This window comes from Bactrocera tryoni, chromosome 1, assembly GCF_016617805.1.
Source record: "Bactrocera tryoni isolate S06 chromosome 1, CSIRO_BtryS06_freeze2, whole genome shotgun sequence".
NCBI classification, from domain to species: Eukaryota; Metazoa; Arthropoda; class Insecta; order Diptera; family Tephritidae; genus Bactrocera; species Bactrocera tryoni.
Window position 1 is genome coordinate 48,075,199 of NC_052499.1, and position 23,447 is coordinate 48,098,645.

The window sequence follows — 23,447 nt, forward strand, 5'->3', positions numbered from 1 at the left end:
CACCATTGTTCTTTAAAGTGAAATTTATATTCGAAAATTTTCTTAAATTCGGAAAAACAATTACAATAATACATTTCGTATGTCGTAATTTAGCAGGCTTTAAATTTATGAAGTATACTATATATTATTCAATTACGTATATTTGATTTACTGTGGAAATCCATTTTCTTTTGATTAATTAAGAGTTAATGACATTTTGGTTAACATAAGCAGAGCAACATATTAGAGCTATAAATTAAGAAACCTGAATTCACACAACTCTGCTATGTTTAACAAAACGAAAACCAAAGTTTGAATTGTTTTTGTTTTGTCACAACCATTTTGCAATAAATACTTGTTTCTGTTTCTGTTTATATCTTTATTTCTGCCTACCTTTGGTTTATTCAGCCACTTTCGAAATGTGTCCATTTTATGCCTTTACTGCGATCTTCGTTGATGGCTTGCTGGCGGCTATTATGGTTATATTTATTCTTTGATTTTGTTTTTCCTTCGACCACACCACTCACTGGCACCATACACTGTTTACTTATTTTTTTTTCCTCGCGTTATGCCTTATCTTGGCCAAATTTGTTAAGGACTTTTTATTGTTGAAAAAGGCGTCGTCCTTCGGCCAGGCGTACTGACGTACGTTTTGCACTTGCACAGATGGCCAAATTGCAGCAACAAATTTTCTCGAGGCTACGTTGACAGCCAACAAAAAAATTAAAAGGAAATGTTAAATAGCGCCCGGATGGAAATACACAATGAAATACGAGAAATGCACATGTACACAATGAACTAGATATAGGCATGCATCCACAAGGCATAGACGCACCCGCGTAAGGAACTAAAGCAAAACAAAGAAACACTGCCAGACAGGAATGACGCAATGAAGCGTAGAATGTAAAATACACTGATTTTCACTATTCCCGCTATATATGTTGAATTATTAAATATTTATATGTATGTACACGCTACCGTATAGGCGATAGGAATGGTTTTACTATTAATTTTCTGTGGACTTCTTTTGTTATTCGTTGCAATTCATACGACATAACAAAAACATCCGCTACCACATAATTTTTTACGATATATTCACACTTCAACTTTGTACTTGTACGCACAAATTCCGCCCTAAACACACATATTATAATAAAAATTGCCAAATTTGCATTTGCACTTTTAGGCAAAACAACTTTTTTGTAGAAATACTTTATTTGCACTGAAACTTTTTCAATATGCTTACATGGAAATTTTCACGTCACTTTCCACCATCAAATTTACAATTATGCACTTTTGTTTGCTCAGATTACATTTAAAAATGTAAATCGGCACATTTTTGGAGTAATACCCGCCGTGGTTCTTCCATTAGAATAGCCAAACGCGCTTATATTTTTAAACTTAAATTGCTCGATCGAATTAAATGAAAATAAAAAAGAAAATTCCACAATTTACTTGTAAAAAAAAACGAATTGCACTCTGACTTATTCGTGGAACCACACTTGGCCACAACAAAATTACGATTGACGAGTGGACGACCATGTCGCCATCAACAGGGTTGTATACCAACGTTTGGGGTTATCAAGTACCTACAATTTTTCACAATCGAGTGGGTTTGTTTGCTAATTATGCATTTATAAATTTTTAATTTATTAACAATATTAGTTATAACGAAAATTCAATATTAATACTTGAATTAAAAAATACATATATAATAAACTTTACCTAGAAGAAATATAAATATACGTAACAAGTAGTTGCAACTCTGCTTCCCATGATTGAGAATTTGATTGAGGATATGCAAGTGAATTTAATTCAACGCAGTTAACAAAAAATGTACGGCGCTAAATTTCTACAAAAATTTGTCATATAGCTTAAAACAAAAACCGCATAAAGTTAATTTAGTGGTTTTTACCACAAGGTATGAAATGCTACAGGTAAATTATTGTCATTTGTTTATGTGTAGACCTGCTTAAAACCCACTGTGAAATAAAATATTTCCAGAGAGAAGGAATTTGTTTTAAACAAATTTATTAAAACAAAACTTGTATTCGGTATTGAGTTTTTACATTTATAAGTTTTTATTTGCAAATTACAACTTTTCGTTTAAATCGCTGTTCTCAATGCTTTTCTGCTTAGAACTATTCATAACAACTTTTAATGTTCAGCGTGTGCTCTATCTTTGTTGTCGCGTTGTTCCTCAGCATCATGAGGCCAGAATGTTGGGCGGTTAATAGGATCCAAAGCTTGTTCAGGGAATGAATCACGGTAGTCTTCCATTGTCATTTGGTCGTATGGCAACATTTGTTTCAAGTGATCAATGCTTTGCTGGTACTGAGCAATGCGTGCTTGGGAACCCTTCTTGAAGCTTTCGATTTCGCTCTTGGTTTCTTTGATTTCAGCGTCCACTTGTGGAGTTACATTATCAACTGGGTATGGCACTTTAAGTGCTTCATATTGTTTCTGGAACGTGTCAACCATACCTGCGACAGGGATCAACTGCTTGTAGTGAGCCCAATTGATTTGTGGTGGATTTTCGGGATTGGCCAAAACACTACGCAAGTAAACGTCTGACTTGGTTTTGAAAGCACCGAAATTGGCCTTTTGGTTAGCAGGCACACGCTCAGCCAGAGCGGCCCAGTTGACAGAAGTCTGTGCAATACGACGTGAAGCCATTTTAATAGTAAAGGATTTCTGCGAAAAGAAGAATGGGATTCGTCAATAATAATACGGTTCACTTTTAATAAATCAATATTAAAGATAGCGTTTCATGTCGATTTTATTAGAACGTGGTGTTAGATTGTATGAAAATACTGCATTATTTAACGTCACAACTTAGCACCAATAATTATGTAATTTCGTCGAGCAAAACCGTTGACTTTATTTTGTAAAAATAAAAGCTTATACACATTTCTACTAGTTATTAATGTGTGAGAACAGCAATAATTTTGATTTTAAGAAAATATGTATATTTAATATTTTACCACTTAAAAAATCCAGAAAATTAAAGTATTGTGTAAAATAACTAACCAATTTTCCGCACTCACCAATTTGACAGCTCAATCGGGCGACAACGAACTTCAATTTTCAATGTTTCTTGCCGAGCAGCGAGTTTAATGGAACGAGTTCGAATATATATACATGGTTGCTCAAGAAACAGTATTTGGAAATAGTCATATTACCAAAGTTCTTTGTAAAGCATCTTTTTAAATCCTTCATGATTATATTTTTTGTTTAACAAAAATATATTTTTTCCAATATTACAAAATTTTCTTTATATTCAGTACGAATTTGATTGTGTACAATCGCACATCTCTAATTCGTTACTTTTTATTATCATTGGCGAGTGAACAATCAGCTGTTTGCAAGTGCAGAAGAGTTTTTATTATATATTTATTTTGTCAGGCAGATTTGTATAAAAATCGGATTAGATAATAACAAAAATGCTTCTAAAACATTTAATAACTAAAGGTCAGCAACAGATACGTTGTATTTCTTCTGCGTCCGCGGCTGTAACGCGACTACATCGCTCTATATATTGCCGCATGTATCCTACGGTCATTGTGCAGCCTGATGGTTCCACAATTAACATACGCTACCACGAGCCAAGGAAAATAATAAAGGTGAGAATTAACTTATTTGCGAATTAAGTTATTTATAATATCTATTCATATTTCAATAACAGTTGCCATTGGATCTTAGTACTTTAAGTGAAGCTGAGCGGAAAGCACGGTTAGAAGCACGTAAACCGCGAAAGAAGGTCAAGATTATGGAGGAAGTTGAGGATACATTCAATGCAAAGAAATATATGAAATATATTAAGAAGAAACAATAATTGAATATATATTGAGACCAAACTACAACCAAAATTAAATTCAATTTCTTAAAAAAGTTAAATAATATCGGTTATAATATTATATGTTAACTTCTTCGAGTCTTGTGTTAATTGGACATAAGTTTATTGATGAATTAAACAAACTTTTTGTGTAAGTTTAAAAAACAATTGCGAATAAGGTATTGATCAATGTTGAACAAAAAACAAAAAATTTATCGTTGCCCTGAAAGTTCGACATACGTAAACAATTTTATTGATTCTTCTCGACATAGGTTGTCTATATATTGATTATATATTTTTAAAAATAATAATTTATGATTTAAAATAATGAATATTATTGGAAACTCGCATATGTTCCAACCCAAAGTACAGTATGAATACGAAGCATTATTAAATTTACTTTTGCGCTAAAAGTACAGTACGAAAAGCTTACTAACTATAATTCAAAAAAGACCGTTGCTTAGCAATTTTAATTTGGTAAACAAATTTTAAGAAAAATTAGATTAAAATTATTAAAAAGCTAAATAAAATAATTCTTAAGCATTGACAATTTCTTCAGCTGCAGACATTATTAAAATAAATGATTTCTTAATTTCCATAAATTTCTTGCATGAGCTGGCATCACTAGTGGAGTAGTGGGGTTGCCAACTGTGTGACTTATCCAATTGGCAAAAGTTTTCTATTCCGCTTCTTCTTGGAATCTTGTAATTTTCTGCTTTCAGTCCGTTTTTTTCGTCCGTACGTGATGTTGCATTGGTGAGATTCGCAATATTTTTGGTTTCGGCAATTATTCGGTGAAATGTACAGACAAGTTGGCTGGGCATTAGCCAAAAATAACAACAGAGCAAATATAAACAAGTGCGATGTATAAATATGCATAGTGAATTTGATAAAGTGCAATAAATTTATAAGCAAAGTACATACTTAACATACAATAGTCACGAAAATAGTAAAAGATTGCACAAAAAATGCAAGTAACCAATACAAGTAAAGTTATAAGTGCTGTGAAGAAAAGCTATAAAGAAAATTACGAATAAAAATTAAAGAAAAGCAAAAATTTTCTAGACGATTGCTGCAAATTGGAGTAATGGATTAAGCAACAAAACGTAATTGTTTTTATTTCTTACCACATATATCGTAATCTAAACAAATAATTTACAAAATTGTTTGTTGATCCATTCCATAGTTTCATTTCCCGTTCTATTTGTCTACTTTGCCGTCGATGCCGTTGTTTCTTCGTAAATTGTGGAAGTGACGGCGGCGTCTACGGCGCTGCAGCTACTTTACTCCAGCAGTTTCTTTTTCTGCTGCTTTCCTTTGCATTTTCTTATCGTTTTTTCGCAGGGGTTTTACAACAATTTTCTTCGACACCATTTATCATGGTAAATGCCAAAGATTGCTGTGAAATTCACAGAGCCCAATGAGAGCAATTAATTACTAGTTACTTTGACCATGATTTTCGAATTTAGTATTTCAAAGCGGTGTTGCTTTGTATTGTTTATGTGTACAAAATGCTGATAACAAAACTGTTTCGGAAAGTGCATCCCAACAGATATTTGGCAACGCATCAGCTTTTTGGTCGAGCCTGGTTGGCTGGGCCACCACAGCAGCTGCATTTTTTCCTCTTTGCTTTCATGCACAGGCTTTTGCTTCTATTTCCTCATCTTCCACCTTTTACGCTGCTAAATTCATATATATGTAAAGGGAATATACAAGTGCGTTAAAAAATTTACAATATATTTTTATCGTTTTCTTGCACATAATTTTCTATGTGGACTAATGTTTGTACAGTGCGGTTTTTTTAGTTTTATTAACGCAAAATATTTCATAAACATCCATACATTTTGTGCCCACCTATACGATCCCGAATATATTCACGCCGTACCAGTTAAAGGAAGTCATGAAAAGGCGTCAAGCGGTGCAGTGAAGTAACTAAGTACTTTGGGCTACTCTCGTTTTGCTAGCACCTTCTCCTGTGCATGTTTCGCTTCCGCATTTTACTTGCTATTTATTTTGAATCATTTGAGTTTCCTAAAATATTTTTGTATTTGATTAATATATTTTGTTAAAAATATGCGCTTACAGGGTATACTGCTAAAACCAGTGATATTTGACATGTAAATTCATAAGTTGAAATTTGTAAAGAGTAAACATTTTAAAATGCTTGCTTTATACGTAAGAAGTAAAAGTGGTATACGAGTATACAGCATATTGGCTGACCATAAATATACTTACCGATCCAAACAATGTCCGTTCAGCATAATTATAGGCCTGGTCGCACAAAATTCGTGCCAATTCCTGTAAAGTAGTGTTGGGTAATAATGTTCGTTTGCACGACAGACGGGGCTTTGTTAACTAAATGGATCTGGATTCCAAAAATATTACTCCAGGATTTTTTGCTGCCGTACAACAACATAATATTAATAATAAAAATAATAATATTCGTTCGCGGTTAAATATTCTCCAACTTTTATTCAATATATACAAACTGAAAATCACTTTTACTTTTGTTTACACACGCCGGCGTTCTTTATGACTATATATGTATGTACATATTTCCTTCACCATCATCTCCATAAGAATGCCGAAAGTGTATATTCACACAGGCTGCAAGATATTTTTGCGAAATTCTTTGTCCTCCAGCTGGCGTTGGCGATTCATTGGTCATTAGTGTTGACACAGCGCGACATTCTTTCCAATATTAACTATTTCACGTACTTGTATGTGAGTATATGTATATTAGCAAATGTTCAGTTGTTTTGTAAGTAATTGAATTGAATTCAATTGAAAAAAAAAAACATGAAGTGCGATCGGAAACCAGCTGTCACAAAAACTGTAATGACGGGACAGGAGCTCGTCAAAAGCACTGAGTAATCGTCAATACAGAGACGATGCTTTCTTTTAAAAGAAAAATATAGATTTTCCGTTTTTTCATAATTTGGTATTTCGGTACAGTTTGTTTGTTTTTGACCGCATATTGTTTTGACTGTCACAGATTGTCGCTTTCAAAGTTTTTTCATCAAACTAAAAGAAAATAAAGAATTTTTACAGAAAATAAAAACAGAAATCGTTAGCAAATGATTTGATCAACAATCAAGATGTTTTGTTTTTATAACAATTTATCGAATTACTACTTGATTGTTCGTCCATTAAATTAATAAATTTCGCCTCTGCTTTTCTCCAAAATATTTGGAATTTCGCTAACTTCACCGTTCCGGTCTGAAATAGCTGGAAGAAAAAACGAACCAACACTTTCGCTGTTTTCATTATCAATGTCTGTATGTTTACATACCTATACACATATGTATGCGTGAATGTATGTGGGTAGATACGCACTCAGCATCTTATGTATGTGGGTAGATACGCACTCAGCATCTTAATGCATTAATTAATCAGCTCTAATAATTAAATACATTTTATTTATTAAACAAAGATATATCACCCTTCTTACCTATCGTCTGAATCAATTTGTTCTAATTTTTGTACAAAAAAGCGTGAGCTGTGAAAAAATCGCTACATAAACATTAATTCATACTCATACTCAGAAAAAAAAAGAAAATACAATAAAAATCACTTATAAACAACAACAGTTGGCGGTGGCGGCAGCTAGCTAGCTGGCTGAACATTTGTGGGGGCACTAATGCCGGCCAGGCGCGTCGAGAAAATGTGGGGCAACTTTGAATTTTTGTTGCAACCGAATTTGCTACGCTCATAAATTGCCAATAATGTTTGTGTGTGCGTTGGTCGGTAATGGCTGTGTGACTAGAGACGCACATCGTTTGCAACTTTATTATTGAAAAAAATATTGTGAAGACATACACGCGTTTATGCTTTGGTGCGTAAAAATAAAATTTTGAGCATGTAAATTCCATTTTTTTTGTTGTTTTTCTTTCGTTTTCTTGGTTGGCTAGTGGAATAGTTAGCCTCCAGTTTGTGTTGTTGTACAAAACGCTTATCATGCCCCACTTTTCACATAAACTGTTAATGCTTTAATTTCTTAGTGCTTATGCATATTATTGAATAAAAATATATGTTTATTTGCCAAAGTATGCGCGCTTGAGATGTTTTTCGGCAGATTGATGATGAAATAATTTTGTGTAAAATTAATTATTTTTATTTTAAAAAAATTTTGTATTTAAATAATTTTTTATTATAAATTAAAGTAAATGTATGTATGTATGTACATACTTATAACTGTAGGTGTCTAGTGTCTAGTGTATGCACATGCTGAGTGTCAGCGATCTTACTTTGGCTTTTCATTTCGCCTTTCTACGCAGATTCATTCACTTCAAGTGCATCTTAGTTAATTTTAGCTACAACAATAATTATTTCAAAAGCAGTTTATTGCATACGGGTAATAAAATGCTATAGAAAGTATAAAAATAACGTACCCATACATATGCATGTATATAAATCGGTATTTGCAGCTAGATGAACATATATGTACATATGTATGTATGTATATAGATGTGTGTATCCTAGTGTCATTATCTATCAGCGGCTTAGCTTATCACATGTCTTGGCACGAATCGGCATTTGCATACATGTGCATACATGCATAGGTTTCTTTATATGGTGACAGTGCAATGTACCTCCATGCAAACAAACACACATACACATATATTATTTTATATGCTTTTGCACTTTTCATTATCATTGCATGACTGTGTGAGTTGCAATAAAAATAAATACAATTTAACATAACAAAAACAACGGGCAACGTGGCGTCGCCATGCTTCGTTGCAAAAATAGATTTTGTCACTGCATCGGAAGTGCCGACAAGCGGCTTAATGAAGTTCTTAAAATAATAATAATTGCAATTAAAATTCATTTATTTTAATTTTAAATGAGCCATACATGACTACATTCATTATTGTATGTATTTATTTTCTTGTTTTCTGGTTTTCTAATTAATTTATTTTTTTATAATATAATACTCAAATCATTCTCCAATACAATTTTAAGTACATTTTTTCTAAAAGATATTTTTAAAATTCCTATTTTTTTTTTAATTTATTAAAGGTTTTATTTTATGTTTTGTGTGTTTTCTGTATAAATGTCAACTAGTCGCTCAGTTTTGGTGAAATCGGTTTAAAATTTTGCGCACGTCCGTTTCTCCCCAAGAAGCTGCTTATTTGCCGAGTCTCCGAACATATTGTACAGATCGAAATAGTATTGCATATACTTAGCTGTCATACAAACTGACTGATGGAGATCAAGTTTTTATATGAAAACTTTTTTTATTTGAAAAGATGTCTGCATGAAAGTTAGCAGTTCTATGCGACCGATGAAAATCAATTTTTTGTATGTAAACTTTCTTATTTGGGAAGAGTATTATAACTTTGTTGCAAAGTCAATGTTTTTTCTTGTTGTTGTATTTGTTTCTCCACTATTTTACTTAATATTAATCTTTTATTTGTTTAATCTTTTTAAATACACATACACATAAATATACATACATATATCTTTCTATTTCAACTCCTCTAAGTTGACTACATTTTATTTTGCCAACAACACTGCGCCAGCTTGACTTTGGCAATCATTTTTCGCCATTTTCTTTCGGCACTATTTCTGTCTGTTGTTTACTCTATGCGAAATTCCTGAAATTCCCGGGAGCAAATCGGCCTCTACGGTGTTGGCAGCCATGCACTGCTGCCTGCTGCTTCAGCCACTGTCTCAAAGTGCAGAGCTGCGCAAGTGAAACACGTTATTCTATTGCCTTATCTAAAAGTTTGTTTTCAGCCAAGCGCTTTGCCGCTCACACCGACTCGCGCCGTCCATCGCTTGGTGACCTTTAATTGAACTGATTTAGTCTGTTGCTGCAATTTCAATTTCATTTCGTTGATTTTCGTCTAAGGTGCCACTTGAAAGCTGCTTCCTGCTGTTGTTGCCGGTTGTTGTTGCTTTTCCCCAATTGAGTTGCTTGTGATTGCGCTTACAAAGTCATTTACTCGCCGCTATATTTGCTTGTGTATGTGTGCACTTCTTGCCGAATTCTTTCATTATTTCAGTTTGTGCTTATTTTTTTTTTGTCGCTTTTGTTTTTTTTTTTGTTTTTGGTGTCTTTTTAGACAAAAATTTCATAATAGAGATTTATGAGCTTTAAATGGTTGGCGTTGCGCGTCACATTCACTTTCGTAGGCAGCCGGCGTAGGTACGCGCTTAATTTACTCGTCAGCGCAAACTTTTGTTTCATTTTTCTTGCATATCCACGAATGTGCGTGTGTGCGTATGCGCGAGTGTGTGTGTTTATGCGTTGCAGAAAAGCTCAAGTGATAAATTGCTATAAACGCATACACTTTTTGCCACTATTGTAATTTTGCGGCTTACCAACGCCAACTCGCTGCTCATATGCGAGCATTTGTATGCCCACACACACACATACACGCATACATGCGCATACTTATGGTGTGTAACGCATCTTACGCGCCAACAGCAATCCGACAATCAACGGTGGCAATCTGCGGTTTCTGCCACCAATGGTGTTGCCATTGCCGCCGCGGCTGCTGCTGCTTCCGTGTTGTGTGTTTCGCTTTCTTTCGCTTTTCTTTTCGTACATTTTCAATTTACAAATTGGTCAGCTACATGTGGGCAATAAGCACCTGAACTTTATGATGGCATTGATTGCTGCACTGGCGTCGTGATTTACTATTTTAGTGGGTGCAAGCGATGCCAGCGAAGTTTTACTTTTCTTTCGCGGAAATTCCGCTAACGAACGTTACTGTTTAGTGAAAAGCATTTAATTAAGCTTTAATAAAGACGAAATATTTCCTGTCATCAAACAAACAGTCATCGCACTCGCGACTTGTCTCCCACGTCACTGTTGACAATCATAACTTCGAGGTCGTAGATAATTTCGTATACCTTGGAATCAGCATTAATACCAACAACCATGTACCTCGGACTGACCACGCAATTGAGAAGTAAAGTCCTCTCTCGACAAACAAAGACCAAAGTCTACAAGTCACTCGTAATCCCCGTTGTTGTTTTTGTAGCGGCATAAAACATTCCTGAAGTAATTTCGTGGAATGATGTCGAGTTGACAGTTCTTGGCCGGATAAAAATCGGGGTTCGTTCCGGTTACTTAAACCCGACTTTCGTTGGAACGGTCCCCGTCTTACTATATGGTGCAGAAGCATGGATGATGACAACAACCGATGAGTCGACGTTACGAGTTTTCGAGAGAAAGGTACGATAACTTCCTTTCTGAAAAGATTGTTATACCTTGTGGCAGTTTATTCTGCACGCATATAGGAATCAATTGCTTTACAAAGACACTATCAACCGTCTCTATTTCTTTAGCGTATATGATTCCTGTTTACTGTTGTTCCTAAAGACTTTTATCTGGTTTTCGTGCTAAATCAAAATCGAGGCCAGCCGCTGTTTTTAACCGGTCTTGTAACATGGTACCGAAAGTTGTTATGGTGGACAATGATTACCTCTGGTCTAGTCGCCAATTCCGTGCGTTGTTCGGCAAACCCCCACTTCAATTGCTGTCGGTAAAGTTCCCCATTAATGGTTTTGTCCGGTTTTACAAGCTCATAATGTAGCACGCCCTGCTGATCCCATCAAACACTGATTGCCTGGCGTCATGGATATCCGACTATGCCGATTATTTCGCTGGTTGGTAAGGTTTAGGTCAAAATGGATCCGTTTTTCAACACAATCCGATGCAAAAACGACTTGAAGCAAAATTTCGGTGCAAAAATGTTTTTCAATATATCTTGTCTTCATTTCTTTGCTTTGAATGTATCCGACTGCTTTTCAACGTTTTGAAATGGTTGCTGGAGTAACCCTCAATTTTACGAGCTCTTTTTCTGTTTAACAACAATCCTCATAGAGTAGTAGCTTCTAATTCCACGTCTTCGAACTTTTTTGACAGTTTAAAATGTTCTTCGCTAAAATGCCAAAATCAACACTTTTTAAATCGTGCAAACCACTTTTGAACTCCACGCATGAATACTTTTTCAGGCAGAAAGTTTGACATATTTGTGTGAAAAAATTATTTTGTTGTATATATTGAAAAAGTCGAATAACAGTAGCTTTCCAACTCATATTCACAATATTGGTCCTGATGTCGCTAGCCGGCAGCTCGTTGTAAGCAACATACAAGTTAAACGGCCGATATGGTCGCCTGGATGTAATAAAACGAGGACACAGAAGCTTCAGCCGTGTCAAGATACTACACTTCGAACGATTACAGGATGCCTCTTAATGTCTCCTGTTCAACATTTTCATCTCCAAACAGTCTCTGCTGGGCAGGTTTCATTGAACCCCTCGTGTTCGCCGGCCACGGTTCGAACGCCAAAAACTTTAGACGCGCACGGACCGCCATTCACAGTGAAGCCATCAACACCTTCACCAACTCCGTTTCAGTGAATGACGTACTGGAAGTCAAACCTCCACCCATTATAAATGAAGAGCTCGGGTTGCCCCGGTGATCTAGAGTGATCCTTGCGCAACTTCGTTGTGGATGCTGTGGCAGGTTAAACTCCAACTTATCCAAATCAACCTCGACATGCAAAGTATTTGCCCAGTGTGCAGTGAATCCCCGCATGGCTCTTTACATGCCCAGCGAACCCCACTCGTCTAACACCACTCTCCTTATTTTGCGACCAAGTAAAAACAGCATGTTTCTTGGACCTGCCGTTAGATGACTTCGTTGATAACCAACTCTTACAACCCAAACGGGAACTAGATAACCGCTACTAGAACAACAATACTGAGACACTGAAATAATAATCAAGTTACGCCATTTCTTGGCAAAACGCATAAAGCTAGTTATAGACCCAACTATTTCATTATGTCTAATACTAAAAAATCCAACTCAAAAACAAAATCGCAAAGTTATTTCTCCCCACACTTCAAGTATTCAGAGGCGTTGAAAACTTCAAAAGCAACACGAAAACTAGAAATAAATAATAAAAAATGGAAAAATAAAGTCTACTTATTGACTGTGCCGCCAGGGCTGCCTAGCGGTTAATTTGGCACTGAAATATCACGTGGAACCGACCTCTTTTGCGGATGTACGCTTCTACGCTCAACAAAGCGCACTTGAAGCTGTCGAAGATTACGGACGACGACGACTTCATTAGCAACAACCGTAGAAAATGGCGTGTCCGAAGTCATTAAAAAATAACTAAATTTTTATTGACTGCATTGAAAACCGTGTCTGTATGTATGTGTGCATGCAAGCGGTTGGGCAATTGATATCCTCAAACTGCAGGGCGCCATGAGATAACCAACAAAACGGCGTTGCTGAAATTTATATTGATGTTGTTGTTGTTGTTGCATTATTGTAGGGCTTGTTGTGCAACGGCATACGGTTACAGCAGCATCGCATCTTGAATTTTTCTCTACTCTTTGCCGTAACTTTGCTGCTTCGTCTAACTACTTAAATGAGCTAACGGTCGTTTGCTTGTTGTTGACTGACTTCCTGTGTCGAAATTTGTATTAAACCGTTGCATTCATCTTTTTAAGTAATTGTGCTTTTTTTTAATTTTTTTGTTATTTTTGTTTTTAAATTTTTTTTGTAATTTTTGTTTCTGTATTTTTGGTTATTTTTGTTATTTTTTGTATTTTTGGATAGTTTTGTTTTTGTATTTTTAGATAGTTTTGTTTTTGTTTTTTGGTTATTTTTGTTTTGTATTTTTTTCCATTTTTTGTTTTTTATATATATTTTTTCCTTGACTGTTTGCGCTTACGGCAGTGTTTATGCCTTTTTTCGGCAACTTATTCACGCCAGTCATCGATCATGCACCGTTCGCCTCATTTGTTCATTCATGCATTTAAATGGCCGCCTTGAATCACATTGATATGCTAACTTATTACCGATATGAATTGCTCTTTGAGTTCCATATAAACATATATTTATGTATCTCTTTCCATTTTCTGCCGCACATTTTTCGCTTTTCGGTTTATATTTATAGTTTTGAAATTTTGTTTTCATTTTTTTCCCTCACATTATTGTTATTACACTTATTTTCTCCTAAACGTTCGTACGCCATTCATTTAAAGACGTCTTAAAATGATTTGCTGTTCGTGCAGTAGTCGTCGTCGTTTACAGTTGTGCCAACATTTGTCATTTTAGCCGCATTTGACCCTAATTAACCAATCACCATTATCCGTTAAGAGCCAGCAGTCATCGTTGTCAGTCCGCCATCAATGATGTGGCGCGCTGAGTTTGGGGATTTCTTTTGCATATCAGTTGCCGTTGCTCCGCATCAATTTCGACACCGAAAAAGCAAAATATTTATGTTTTTTTGTTGTGCTGTAAATCAATTTGTTGGTGTTGCAATGCGAAAGTAAGAGTTCGTGGCTACCATTAAGTCAAATTAAAGCAAAATATGATTTTAAAATTGGCGAGTTGAAGTTTTTTTTCATAGAAAAGTGAAAATTTTTGTATTTTAAATACAGTTTTTAAGATTTTGTTTGAAATTTAATGTCATTAAAAAATATGTATAATGTGTTTTATGCATAGAAATCTTATTAGTGGTTATTAAATGCATTTATTATAAAGGGTTATTCATTTCCAGGTTCCCTACTTTTTTTTCAAAGAAAAAACACATAAGCACACAAACGTTGGCCGTGTCTACGTCTCAGATGGTCCATCCGTTGAGTTCAATTTCGATGACTCGGTCGCGCATTTCGACTGTCTGACTGTAGAACCGCCAATATCGGACCACTAAGCATATATGTAACTCCCATACAAGCTATGATCAGAATCAAGTCTTTGTATGGGAAACTTTTTTAATTGACGATGTATCTTCTCGAAATTTGGCATGGCTAATTGTCCAAAGCTACGCTACAATCTCGAAAGAAATTTTTCGGATCGGACCACTATAGCATATAGCTGTCATACAAACTAACCATTCATAATAAAGTTCTTGCACGGGAAACTTTTTTATATGACGAGGTATCTTCTTCGAAATTTGGCATGGCTAATTGTCCAAAGCAACGCTAAAATTTCGAAAGAAATTCTTCGAATCGGACCACTATAGCATATAGCTGCCATACAAACTAACCGTTCATAATAAAGTTCTTGTAAGGGAAACTTTTTTATGTGGCAAGGGTCGTTCATTTTTTTTTGTGTAATTTAAAACAAAATGTTCTATTGTGTAAAACAATTTATATAATTACACATTTTCCATTTTGATTAAATACCTTTTTGCCATCCTTCGGGCAATAGATTGATTCCACGCTCATAAAATTTTTGATCCGCGCCGACAACAAACTGGTGCAAATTTCGCAGAGATCGGATCAAGTAATAGTCCGAAGGTGCCAAATCTGGAGAATATGATGGGTGCGCTAGCACATCCCACTCCAGCGGCAAAAGCTTTTGGCGAGTCATCAAACTTGTATGAGACTTCGTATTGTTTTTTAAATGGAACACGGCACCTTTTCTATTGACAATTCGGGCCTCTTCTGCATTTTTAACCTTTTGATAGTAAAACAGTCAAATATGCCGAAAATGCTGTTCTCGATTTCCATCTTCGATAGGGCACCAAACAAAAAATATTCCAAAAAAATTTAAGAATATTTTTTTAAAAAAGCCTTACTATATCAGCTGTTCAAATATATAAAGGAAAAGCGGTTAGGTGTGAAGTTGGCTGCGGAAAAATTCAATAAGTTCCGCTTTTGTCATCAAACGAAATTACTTGATGAACGACCCAAAAATCTTCTCTATAATTGGCATGCATTATTGTCCAAGGCAATGGAATAACCTCCGAATAAATTATTAAAATGGATTTCATTGTTTATTGCTGTCATACAAAGTGAACAACCAAAATCCTGGTCTAATAGCTTCACTGCAGCCGAACTTTTTTGTGTTTTAATGTTCTAGAAACTTTGTAGCAAAACTTAAAAACATTATCTTGCAAAAAAAAATTGACTTCCAAATTTTTAATTAAACTCGAAAACCAATTCTTGCTTTTTTCCTCTTTTCTAGCAGTAATTTTTAACTACATTCGCTTGTTCTAGTTTGGTAGACATTTGCGCATATATGTATAATATGTAACTCTTGTTCTTATTTCACTTTCCTGCTTTATTCACCTGAAAATAATTGATTTATCTTATCATAAATTAACTTGGAGAACTGACTTATCAGGAATATTTGGTTTTCCTTTCACCACCGCGGCAATAAAATAATATGCATATTGATGAACTTGGATAATATACATATATACACATATTTATATCAATGCTACGTTAGGGTGGGTGCAATTTTCATTATTATGATTGTTTTAAATTTTAAAAATTACTTCTTACCGCAAAGTAGGTTGTAAAAATAAATAAAAAAAAATAATATTAATATAAAAAAAATTAAAATCAAAAACAAAAATAAAATTAATAGTAAAATAAAATTAATAATAAATAAATAAAATTTAATGCGTCAGTAATAAGAATCTTGTTTTTAATTTCATTTACATTCTAGACTTTTATATGACTGCTCTCATTTTGAATATGCAAATATTTGTCTATTTCACTAATTTCTCTGCTTCACTCTTCTGCATATTTGATATGCTGCTATAAATCCGCCAGACTCTGAAATAATACAGCTGTTACTAACTATTTCCCCACACTCATTCTCACCTCACCTGTCTATTGCTTTATTATATAATTGCACGCGAAAAATGTTGCTTTCTTATCACACACATACATTGAGCGTATGTGTTCACAAATAACGGTACACTATATATACAAACCACGTATCCGCCGATTTACAATCATGCAGATAATTTTTACATAAACTCATCAACGCTTTTGGAATTTTGTGATAGTCATAAACATACAATAACAATTTACCATCCCCCTGCCCGAACACCTTGCCGCTTGCGCTCCACCTTATCGCCTTACATCAGCCGTTTAATGTTTTTTTATTGCTGTTATTGTAGTGTTGGTTGTTGTTGTTGCTTGAAGTGCTGATATGACTATAAATTAATTTCGTACTTTTGTCTGCATGTGTGTGTGTGTGAATGCTTATCAGGTGGGTAGGCCACGCCACTTGTCGCTCATTTTGCTCGTCGACACTTGCCTTTAGGCTTTTACTTTTTGCAATCAACCGCTGTTTTTTATCAAAAACTAGCTTATGTAAAACAAAAACAATTTGTTATTGAATTTTTTGCTGTTAGCGACATTACCTTGAGAGCCGGAAAATATGCGCGAAGCGCATTCTTGTGGTTTCTTTAACAAACAAAAACAAAAATAATAAACCCAAACGTTTGCTGAAAGTCCAATTGATAACGGCAAGTCTGAAGTCATATTATATATTTATGTATGAGCAAAAATATTCGTCAAATCTTAATTTTTTTTAACGAAAACACAAGTAAATTTTAAAAATCTTAAAAAAATATTAAAAAAAATAAATACAATTTTTGTGGAATTAAAAATGTTTTGAAACATATTGCAGTTCCGATTTCGATATTGGCTGGTTAACAATACTTAAGCCAAGACCCGTTCAGAAGGTTACGTTCCTCATAACCTCGCGACAATGCCAAGAAGTAACATTCTACGTTAGCTGAATACGCCTTTGTGGTGCATTGATCTCATAAATATAGACCAAGAAGCGCTTTAAGAGCTGATTTTTCGCAAATTAAAACTAATTCATAGATTTTGTTTTGAAAAAGAAAAACAATATTTTTCCTAACTCTCTTCCCGATGCAAAATAAAACCCTAAGCTACTCTTATGATAGATCTCCGTAACTTTGAACAATGTAACTTGGCTGGAATACGAGTATATACATCGTGAGTGAAGCTTAAAAATTGGAGATGAGTCAAAAATATGTGTGTATGTGCATCTGATACGTTTCAAAATCGAATGTTCTTTTAAAATATTCATCCATACAATGTTAAGCCACTCAAAACTCATAAAAGAACTGCTCCTAAAAGAAGATCATTGGTTGAAAGATCGGAAAAGTAGTATGAGTAATATCTAAATATTCGTGAACATTGATCCAATCTTCTGGCAGTTAATCATTGAAAACAATGCGTTATTGGTGTAACTAGCCCAAACAACGATAATATAACGTGTTGTAGCACCCTTAAATTTAAGTCACTTGGAGCTTATAGAAGGTATTAAATTCAAGTTGCATATTCGTCTCCTTTCTAGCAGTTTTGAAAAAGTCATTTGAAATTACGCTAAAATGACTGTAAAGTCTGTAAACGTAAAAAAACCGATTTTTTCGGTGCCCCAGTAATTAAAAGAGATTTTAAAAAATAAGGCATTTTATGACTTCAAAGCCAAATATAGATCGTGCAACTAATTAACAACTCTTTTTTTTTTTAAATATTTTATTTCGGTTTTAAAGTGAATATTTGGTTGCAAACGTATTACTATCAATCCCGGCTTGACATCTACGAGGCGTTGACTCCACTAAACCTTGGCAGATGTCCTTTGGAATATGATTCCATTCTTGTTTATCCTTTTCATATAATTCTTGGAAATTTCCAACTTTATGGGAACGCACTCTTTCTTCAAAAAAGTCCAAAGATTTTCGATTTGGCTTAAGTCCGGCTTGCACGAAGGCCAGTCTAAGAGGGTCACCACGTTTTCTTGAAACCATTGTTTTGTACCACGCGCAGTATGTTTCAAGTCATTATCTTGCTGGTAAATCCACGTTACGGGCATATTGTCATCAGGATATGTTAACATTACGTTGTTCATAATTGACACGTATTTGAACTTTTTTACAAATAGGCGCAACACCTCGCCACGACATGGCACTCCAAGTCATTATACATCCGCCACCATGTTTTAAAATTAGCTTAGGCTATTTGGGGTTTAACTCTTTGCATTGAGGCCTGTGAACATAAGTTTTTCCATTTGAAGGAATTCTATTTATCTTGCTTTCATCGGAAAATAATACCTTTTTCCACTATTTTGCTGTCCAATGGCGGTATTTCTTTGCAGACTCTAAAGGGGCTCCTTCGATTGCGTTCAGAGTGTAATGGCTTCTTCTTTGAAACTCTTCCAAATAGTCGTGCCTCGCGTAATCGTCTTTTTACGGTATCTACAGATGTTGTATATGTGTTTACTCGAATTTGATTTGCCGTCTTGTGGGGATCGCTGATAATTAACTCGTCCTCCCGAAGAGTAGATCGGACCTCTCTTCTTTCTTGGAACTTGTTTTGTCGCTTTATTCTTGTTGAAATATCTAAGTGCATTAATTCCTAACTCTATCCGTTTGGAGAAATTTAGGGTATTTGCAATGTCACAGTAAGATTTTCAATTCTTGTGTAACTGTACGATAACAATTCTAGTGTCTTCATCACAAGGCTTGTGCTTACCCATTTTTTATTCAGTTAAATTATTTAATTCCTTAATAGTAACCTATTTCAATAAAAATATAAATATTTACCTACCTAAACACAACTAATTTATAAGAAATCTTAAGGGGTTATTCTGGTCTAGAAGCATGAATTTCAGGTAATTTTTAAAGTGTCGTAAAAATGGCAATTAATATTTTCACTATCCATTTTTTTATTAGTTATTTGTTAATTTTAGAAGAGTACAGAAAAAAATTAAAAACTAAAAAAAGGAAAAATTTCAAAAGTTATGAGCTGACGAAGTGGGGGGTCTCTAAAAATTTCCACGTGACCATACCCATGATTTCAACCCTCCTAGTTATCTGAAACCAAAAACCAAAAAAAAAAAAAAATATTAATCTATAATAATGTCGCAATGGTCGGAACTACGGAAAAGTGGGAAAAAATTTTTTTACAAAATGGCGACTGCCTGAAAAAAAATGTTTTTTACTCTCGGAAAGTTGCTAAGGAGAGTTTATAGTTTTGTTCACATAACGACTCAGATATTTCAGACGAGTAGAGTTGAAATCCGGATGTCTGTCTGTCCGTCCGTCCGTCTGTCCGTCCGTCCGTCCGTGCAAGCTGTAACTTGAGTAAAACTTGAGATATCATGATGAAACTTGGTACACGTATTTCTTGGCTCCATAAGAAGGTTAAGTTCGAAGATGGGCAAAATTGGCCCACTGCCACGCCCACAAAATGGCGGAAACCGAAAACCTATAAAGTAAAAAGCCATAAATAAAGATTTGGGGATGGGGCTAGTTGGACGTAACCAAAAGTAGGCCCCGCACTAGTTTTTTGTACATATCCTATAAAGAAGACTCTATAAAAATTTCAAGTAAATCGGTCCAGCAGAAACTGAGAAATCGTGGGTATCGTTTCGAAAAAGTCAGTTTTGAGAAAAACGCGTTTAAAGTTTCGCGTAAAGTCTTTTCTTCGATTAGTTCCGGCCGAACCAGTTTGGATGCCGGGTCAGAAAAATGCCCATGTCTCCGAAAATAATTTGATTTTTAAAAAATCCTCTTTTACACATATTCTTGAATAGTTAAACTTTGAAAATATAAAAAAAAAAAATCGATTTTTTAATTTTTAGACCAGAATACCCCTTTAAGAATTCAACACTCGTTGGTAATCATATGCACGACAGTTTTACTCACTATTGCATAAAAGACCTCAACTAGTTCAGAATAACGGGATTTTTGCAAAAAAAAAAATCGACAGCTAAGTCTGACCATACTTTCATAGAAGAGATTTTAAAATAAAATTCTATTTTTACACTTAAAAATTTTACAGAAATGGGCATTTAATTTATAGCGACAAGTCGTTGTTAATTAGTTGCATGCATCTGGACATACAGACATATTTTTATGTTTTTTTTATTGATTTTTGTTTGGAACTATAATATGCCATTCATTATGTCTTCTGCTTAAAATTTTGTAGTGACAGATTGGCATTTCCTTAAGTCAATAATGAAGTGCGCTCATATTTTTTTTTATAAAATGATTTCAAACGACTATAAAACGTCTTTTAAATGTGTGTAGATATGTATGTATGTAGGCTTTCCCAACCAGCAATCTCGCTTCGATTATCGCCAAATACGCACAATTTCGTAGCAAATAAATTTTGACAACTCGTGATAGTCACCTGTTACGTACACGTTATTCCACTATTTCGGTTGTGTTACGTCAAACACGTTGAACCAAAGTCAATCGCTCAATCGGGTAGGCAGCTTGTTAGCTTACACTTTTCATTTAGCTGATAAGCAAATCACTACCAAATTGAGATAATGTGGCTGAATCGCAAGTGTTTACTTTGTCACTTAGATTGAAGCACTTATGCGCTAACGATATCAATAAATTGCCATTTTATATACATATTTATCATATATACATACTACATACATATACATATATAGTACACTCCAAATCATGCAACAACAAATTAAATATTTAACAAACTTGTCATTATCAGCATGAAACGGCAATTTGAAGCGTCGTCAAGACAACAGAAAAAGTATGCCCCTAACCTTCAATATGTTTTTCAAGCGCAGCTCGCTGCGAAAAGCGAGCGCTTGCTACTGCGCTCTGCGTTCTCTCGTGATCACTTAATTGATTTGCATTTACTTTTTAATGGCCCGAAAAAGTCACTAACTTCTCACACACCCATACGCATACATAAACATTTTGACATTCACACACAAACAACAACAATGCTGTTGTTGTTGTTAAGGTGTTTCGTTTGATCACGTGGTGTTGAACTTTTTGCTGTTCGCTCGCAAAGCAGTTTATTTTCAATTTTCCCGTTCATTTCGAATATTTGCTGAAAATGTTTGCGTATTCATTAAGCGCTATCACTAGCGTTTAATTAGCGCATTTAGTTGTTAATTAATGTGTAAATATTTATTTTCATAGTCAATGTTATAATCGTTGTTGTTATTGTGTTATGATGGCAATGAAAATTTCAAAATTGTTTGTGTTCATTTTTGAGTTTGTGGAAACATTCCGACCCACTACTTCGCCACTCCAATTGTAATTAGATAATTCATTTATTGTTATTATTGTTCTTATGTTTTTCATGTTCTTATGTGCGAAGGTGTTATTGTTTTAATATGTTTGAATAGCGATAACGAGCCTGACCATACAATGTGTACATTGTACTACAATTGTTTTTGTGTTAACAGCTAATTTTCCAGTTGTTTGCTTATCCAATTATACAACTTAATTGTCTAGCATAAAAAGGCTATGCGTATCTATTTAAATAATGTATTGGAGTGTTACTCGACTATAACCGTGTAAGCGGTGTCTACGCCAGTAAAGAAGGGAAGTGGTGTATTTATTTGTGGAGACTGAGAAAAATAGTGTAGGCTAATTATTCTCGATGTGTTCTTCGCCTTAAGTTTTGATCTATGCTATGTATGCGAGAGTTGTCACAAGTCCCCATGAGTTCAAGTGTTTAAACACTCATAAATATATCTCAATGGTATTTCGAAGTGTATCCTTAGACTTCTCAAGGCTTCAAAGTAAGGTTATAGAACAAATAAAGATAGCATGACAGGATTTCTCACTCTAGAATTTTAATTTCGGAAATTGTAAATAAAACGCAAAATATTTAATTATTCATCAATATTTATTTTGTCGCCTTTAAAGTAATCGCCACCAGATGTAATACACTTTACCAAAGATTTTTCCAGTCCTCGAAACACATCAACAATTTTTGGGAAGGCCTTCAGCTTCTTCCAAGAATTTTGTTTTATCTCTTCGATCGGCTGAAACGAGTTCCATGAGTTCTCAAGTAAACGCCTTAATTCGGCCAAATATAACTAATTATTCACCGTATGTTCCTCCGGAACAAACCCCATGCCACATCGGCAGTTATAATGCTCTCCATGTATGTGGGATCGGAATTCGCACGATCAAGCGTGTCCAAAGAGACTTGTTAACGGTACTCTTTTTGAAGGAAATTCAGCTTTATCGGGACGAGTCGAGCACTAACGCGTTTCATACCCAAAACTTCCACCAAAATCATTCGAACGGACTTTCTTGCCATCTCTCTAACACTTTTAATATTTTCATCAGTTGAAGAGGTCGTCCAGAACGAGGCATCTCTTCAACGATCTATCGATCGTCTTTGAAGGCTTTGTACCACTCGTCGGCTTGTGTTTTTGATAAAACTAAATCACCGTAAGCCCTTTCCAACCGAGGTCTACCGACTTAAGCAGCTGCTGTAAACAAACTAGATGACAGATCGCGCTCATATTTGGCATAGTAATTAAGGGCAGTCCTACCAACTTATATTTTTTTGAAATACCGTTTACCCGGGAAATTTAAATTACATACAGCTGTGTTCATGAAAATAGTAGTGGTGGTGGGTTCTAACTATAAAATAAAAAACGAGTTAAAAATAGAAACTATGAATTCAATAACATTTAAAAGTAATATTAGTATTTTTTGCCTACAAAAAAATTCCAGTTAAGAAGCCTTTGTTTTAGTACGTCCATACACCGAAGTTGCATAGAGTCTATTACAACCTGACAACCCTTCATGGGGACTTGGCTCATTCAAAACTAGCAAAACTACCATTCTTCTAGACGGATTACTGTTTTTACAACTCATTTAACATCTACAAGATAGTGGTCTGAGTCAAACACTGGAGATGTACGCACGTCTAAAACACTGGAGATGTGCCTTACATCTGTTACGACATGATCGATGGTTGGCTTTTCTATCAGGAGATAGCCATATAGCTTGTTGATTTTTTCTATGCTGGAATCTAGTACTACAGATAGTGATATTTCGGGCCCCGACGAAGTCTATCAGACTCAACCAATTTG

At 34.8% G+C, this 23,447-nt stretch overlaps 4 protein-coding genes across 9 annotated transcripts in view; 2 read left to right on the plus strand and 2 right to left on the minus strand.

Moving 5' to 3' along the window:
• LOC120776177 (lateral signaling target protein 2 homolog) overlaps window positions 1-1,478 on the minus strand; it is a 70,546-nt gene extending 69,068 nt beyond the window's left edge. Inside the window, exons 1-2 of one of the 4 annotated variants that reach the window (XM_040106810.1) lie at window positions 1,226-1,478; window positions 373-678 (exon numbers count right to left, since the gene is read on the minus strand). In XM_040106810.1, the coding sequence (XP_039962744.1) occupies window positions 373-408 (36 nt within the window). In that variant the 5' untranslated portion in view covers window positions 409-678; window positions 1,226-1,478. Of the gene's footprint in view, window positions 1-372 lie in introns of all 4 variants that reach the window. The other 3 variants (XM_040106802.1, XM_040106794.1, XM_040106818.1) reach the window with 3 other exon arrangements.
• Window positions 1,479-2,029: 551 nt separating this feature from the next.
• LOC120766556 (ATP synthase subunit d, mitochondrial) lies at window positions 2,030-3,095 on the minus strand. Of its 3 annotated transcripts, none has more exons than XM_040092142.1 (2): window positions 3,027-3,095; window positions 2,030-2,673 (listed from the first exon to the last, which is right to left on the minus strand). In XM_040092142.1, exon 2 carries the CDS (start codon window positions 2,653-2,655, stop codon window positions 2,137-2,139), a length of 519 nt encoding a protein of 172 aa, XP_039948076.1. In that variant the 5' UTR covers window positions 2,656-2,673; window positions 3,027-3,095; the 3' UTR covers window positions 2,030-2,136. The 3 variants fall into 3 exon arrangements, with proteins under 3 accessions (XP_039948076.1, XP_039948074.1, XP_039948075.1); XM_040092140.1 differs by having other exon boundaries at window positions 3,010-3,052; XM_040092141.1 differs by having other exon boundaries at window positions 2,964-3,039.
• A 225-nt stretch (window positions 3,096-3,320) lies between these two features.
• LOC120780449 (39S ribosomal protein L55, mitochondrial) lies at window positions 3,321-3,904 on the plus strand. The gene is made up of 2 exons (XM_040112726.1): window positions 3,321-3,602; window positions 3,665-3,904. The coding sequence occupies exons 1-2, from the start codon at window positions 3,423-3,425 to the stop codon at window positions 3,812-3,814; spliced, it is 330 nt and encodes a 109-aa protein (XP_039968660.1). The 5' UTR covers window positions 3,321-3,422; the 3' UTR covers window positions 3,815-3,904.
• A 618-nt stretch (window positions 3,905-4,522) lies between these two features.
• LOC120772266 overlaps window positions 4,523-23,447 on the plus strand; it is a 188,275-nt gene continuing 169,350 nt past the window's right edge. Inside the window, exon 1 of the mRNA XM_040100772.1 lies at window positions 4,523-4,920. The gene's annotated coding sequence lies outside the window, so the exon portion shown is untranslated. The remainder of the gene's footprint in view (window positions 4,921-23,447) is intronic.

Excerpts from the sequence above, each read along its gene's own strand:
- LOC120766556 (XM_040092142.1), bottom strand. The coding sequence starts at position 2,655 with ATGGCTTCACGTCGTATTGCACAGACTTCTGTCAACTGGGCCGCTCTG.
- LOC120780449 (XM_040112726.1), top strand. The coding sequence starts at position 3,423 with ATGCTTCTAAAACATTTAATAACTAAAGGTCAGCAACAGATACGTTGT. Across the intron at positions 3,603-3,664 it reads AGCCAAGGAAAATAATAAAG|TTGCCATTGGATCTTAGTAC; the intron begins GTGAGAATTAAC and ends TTTCAATAACAG.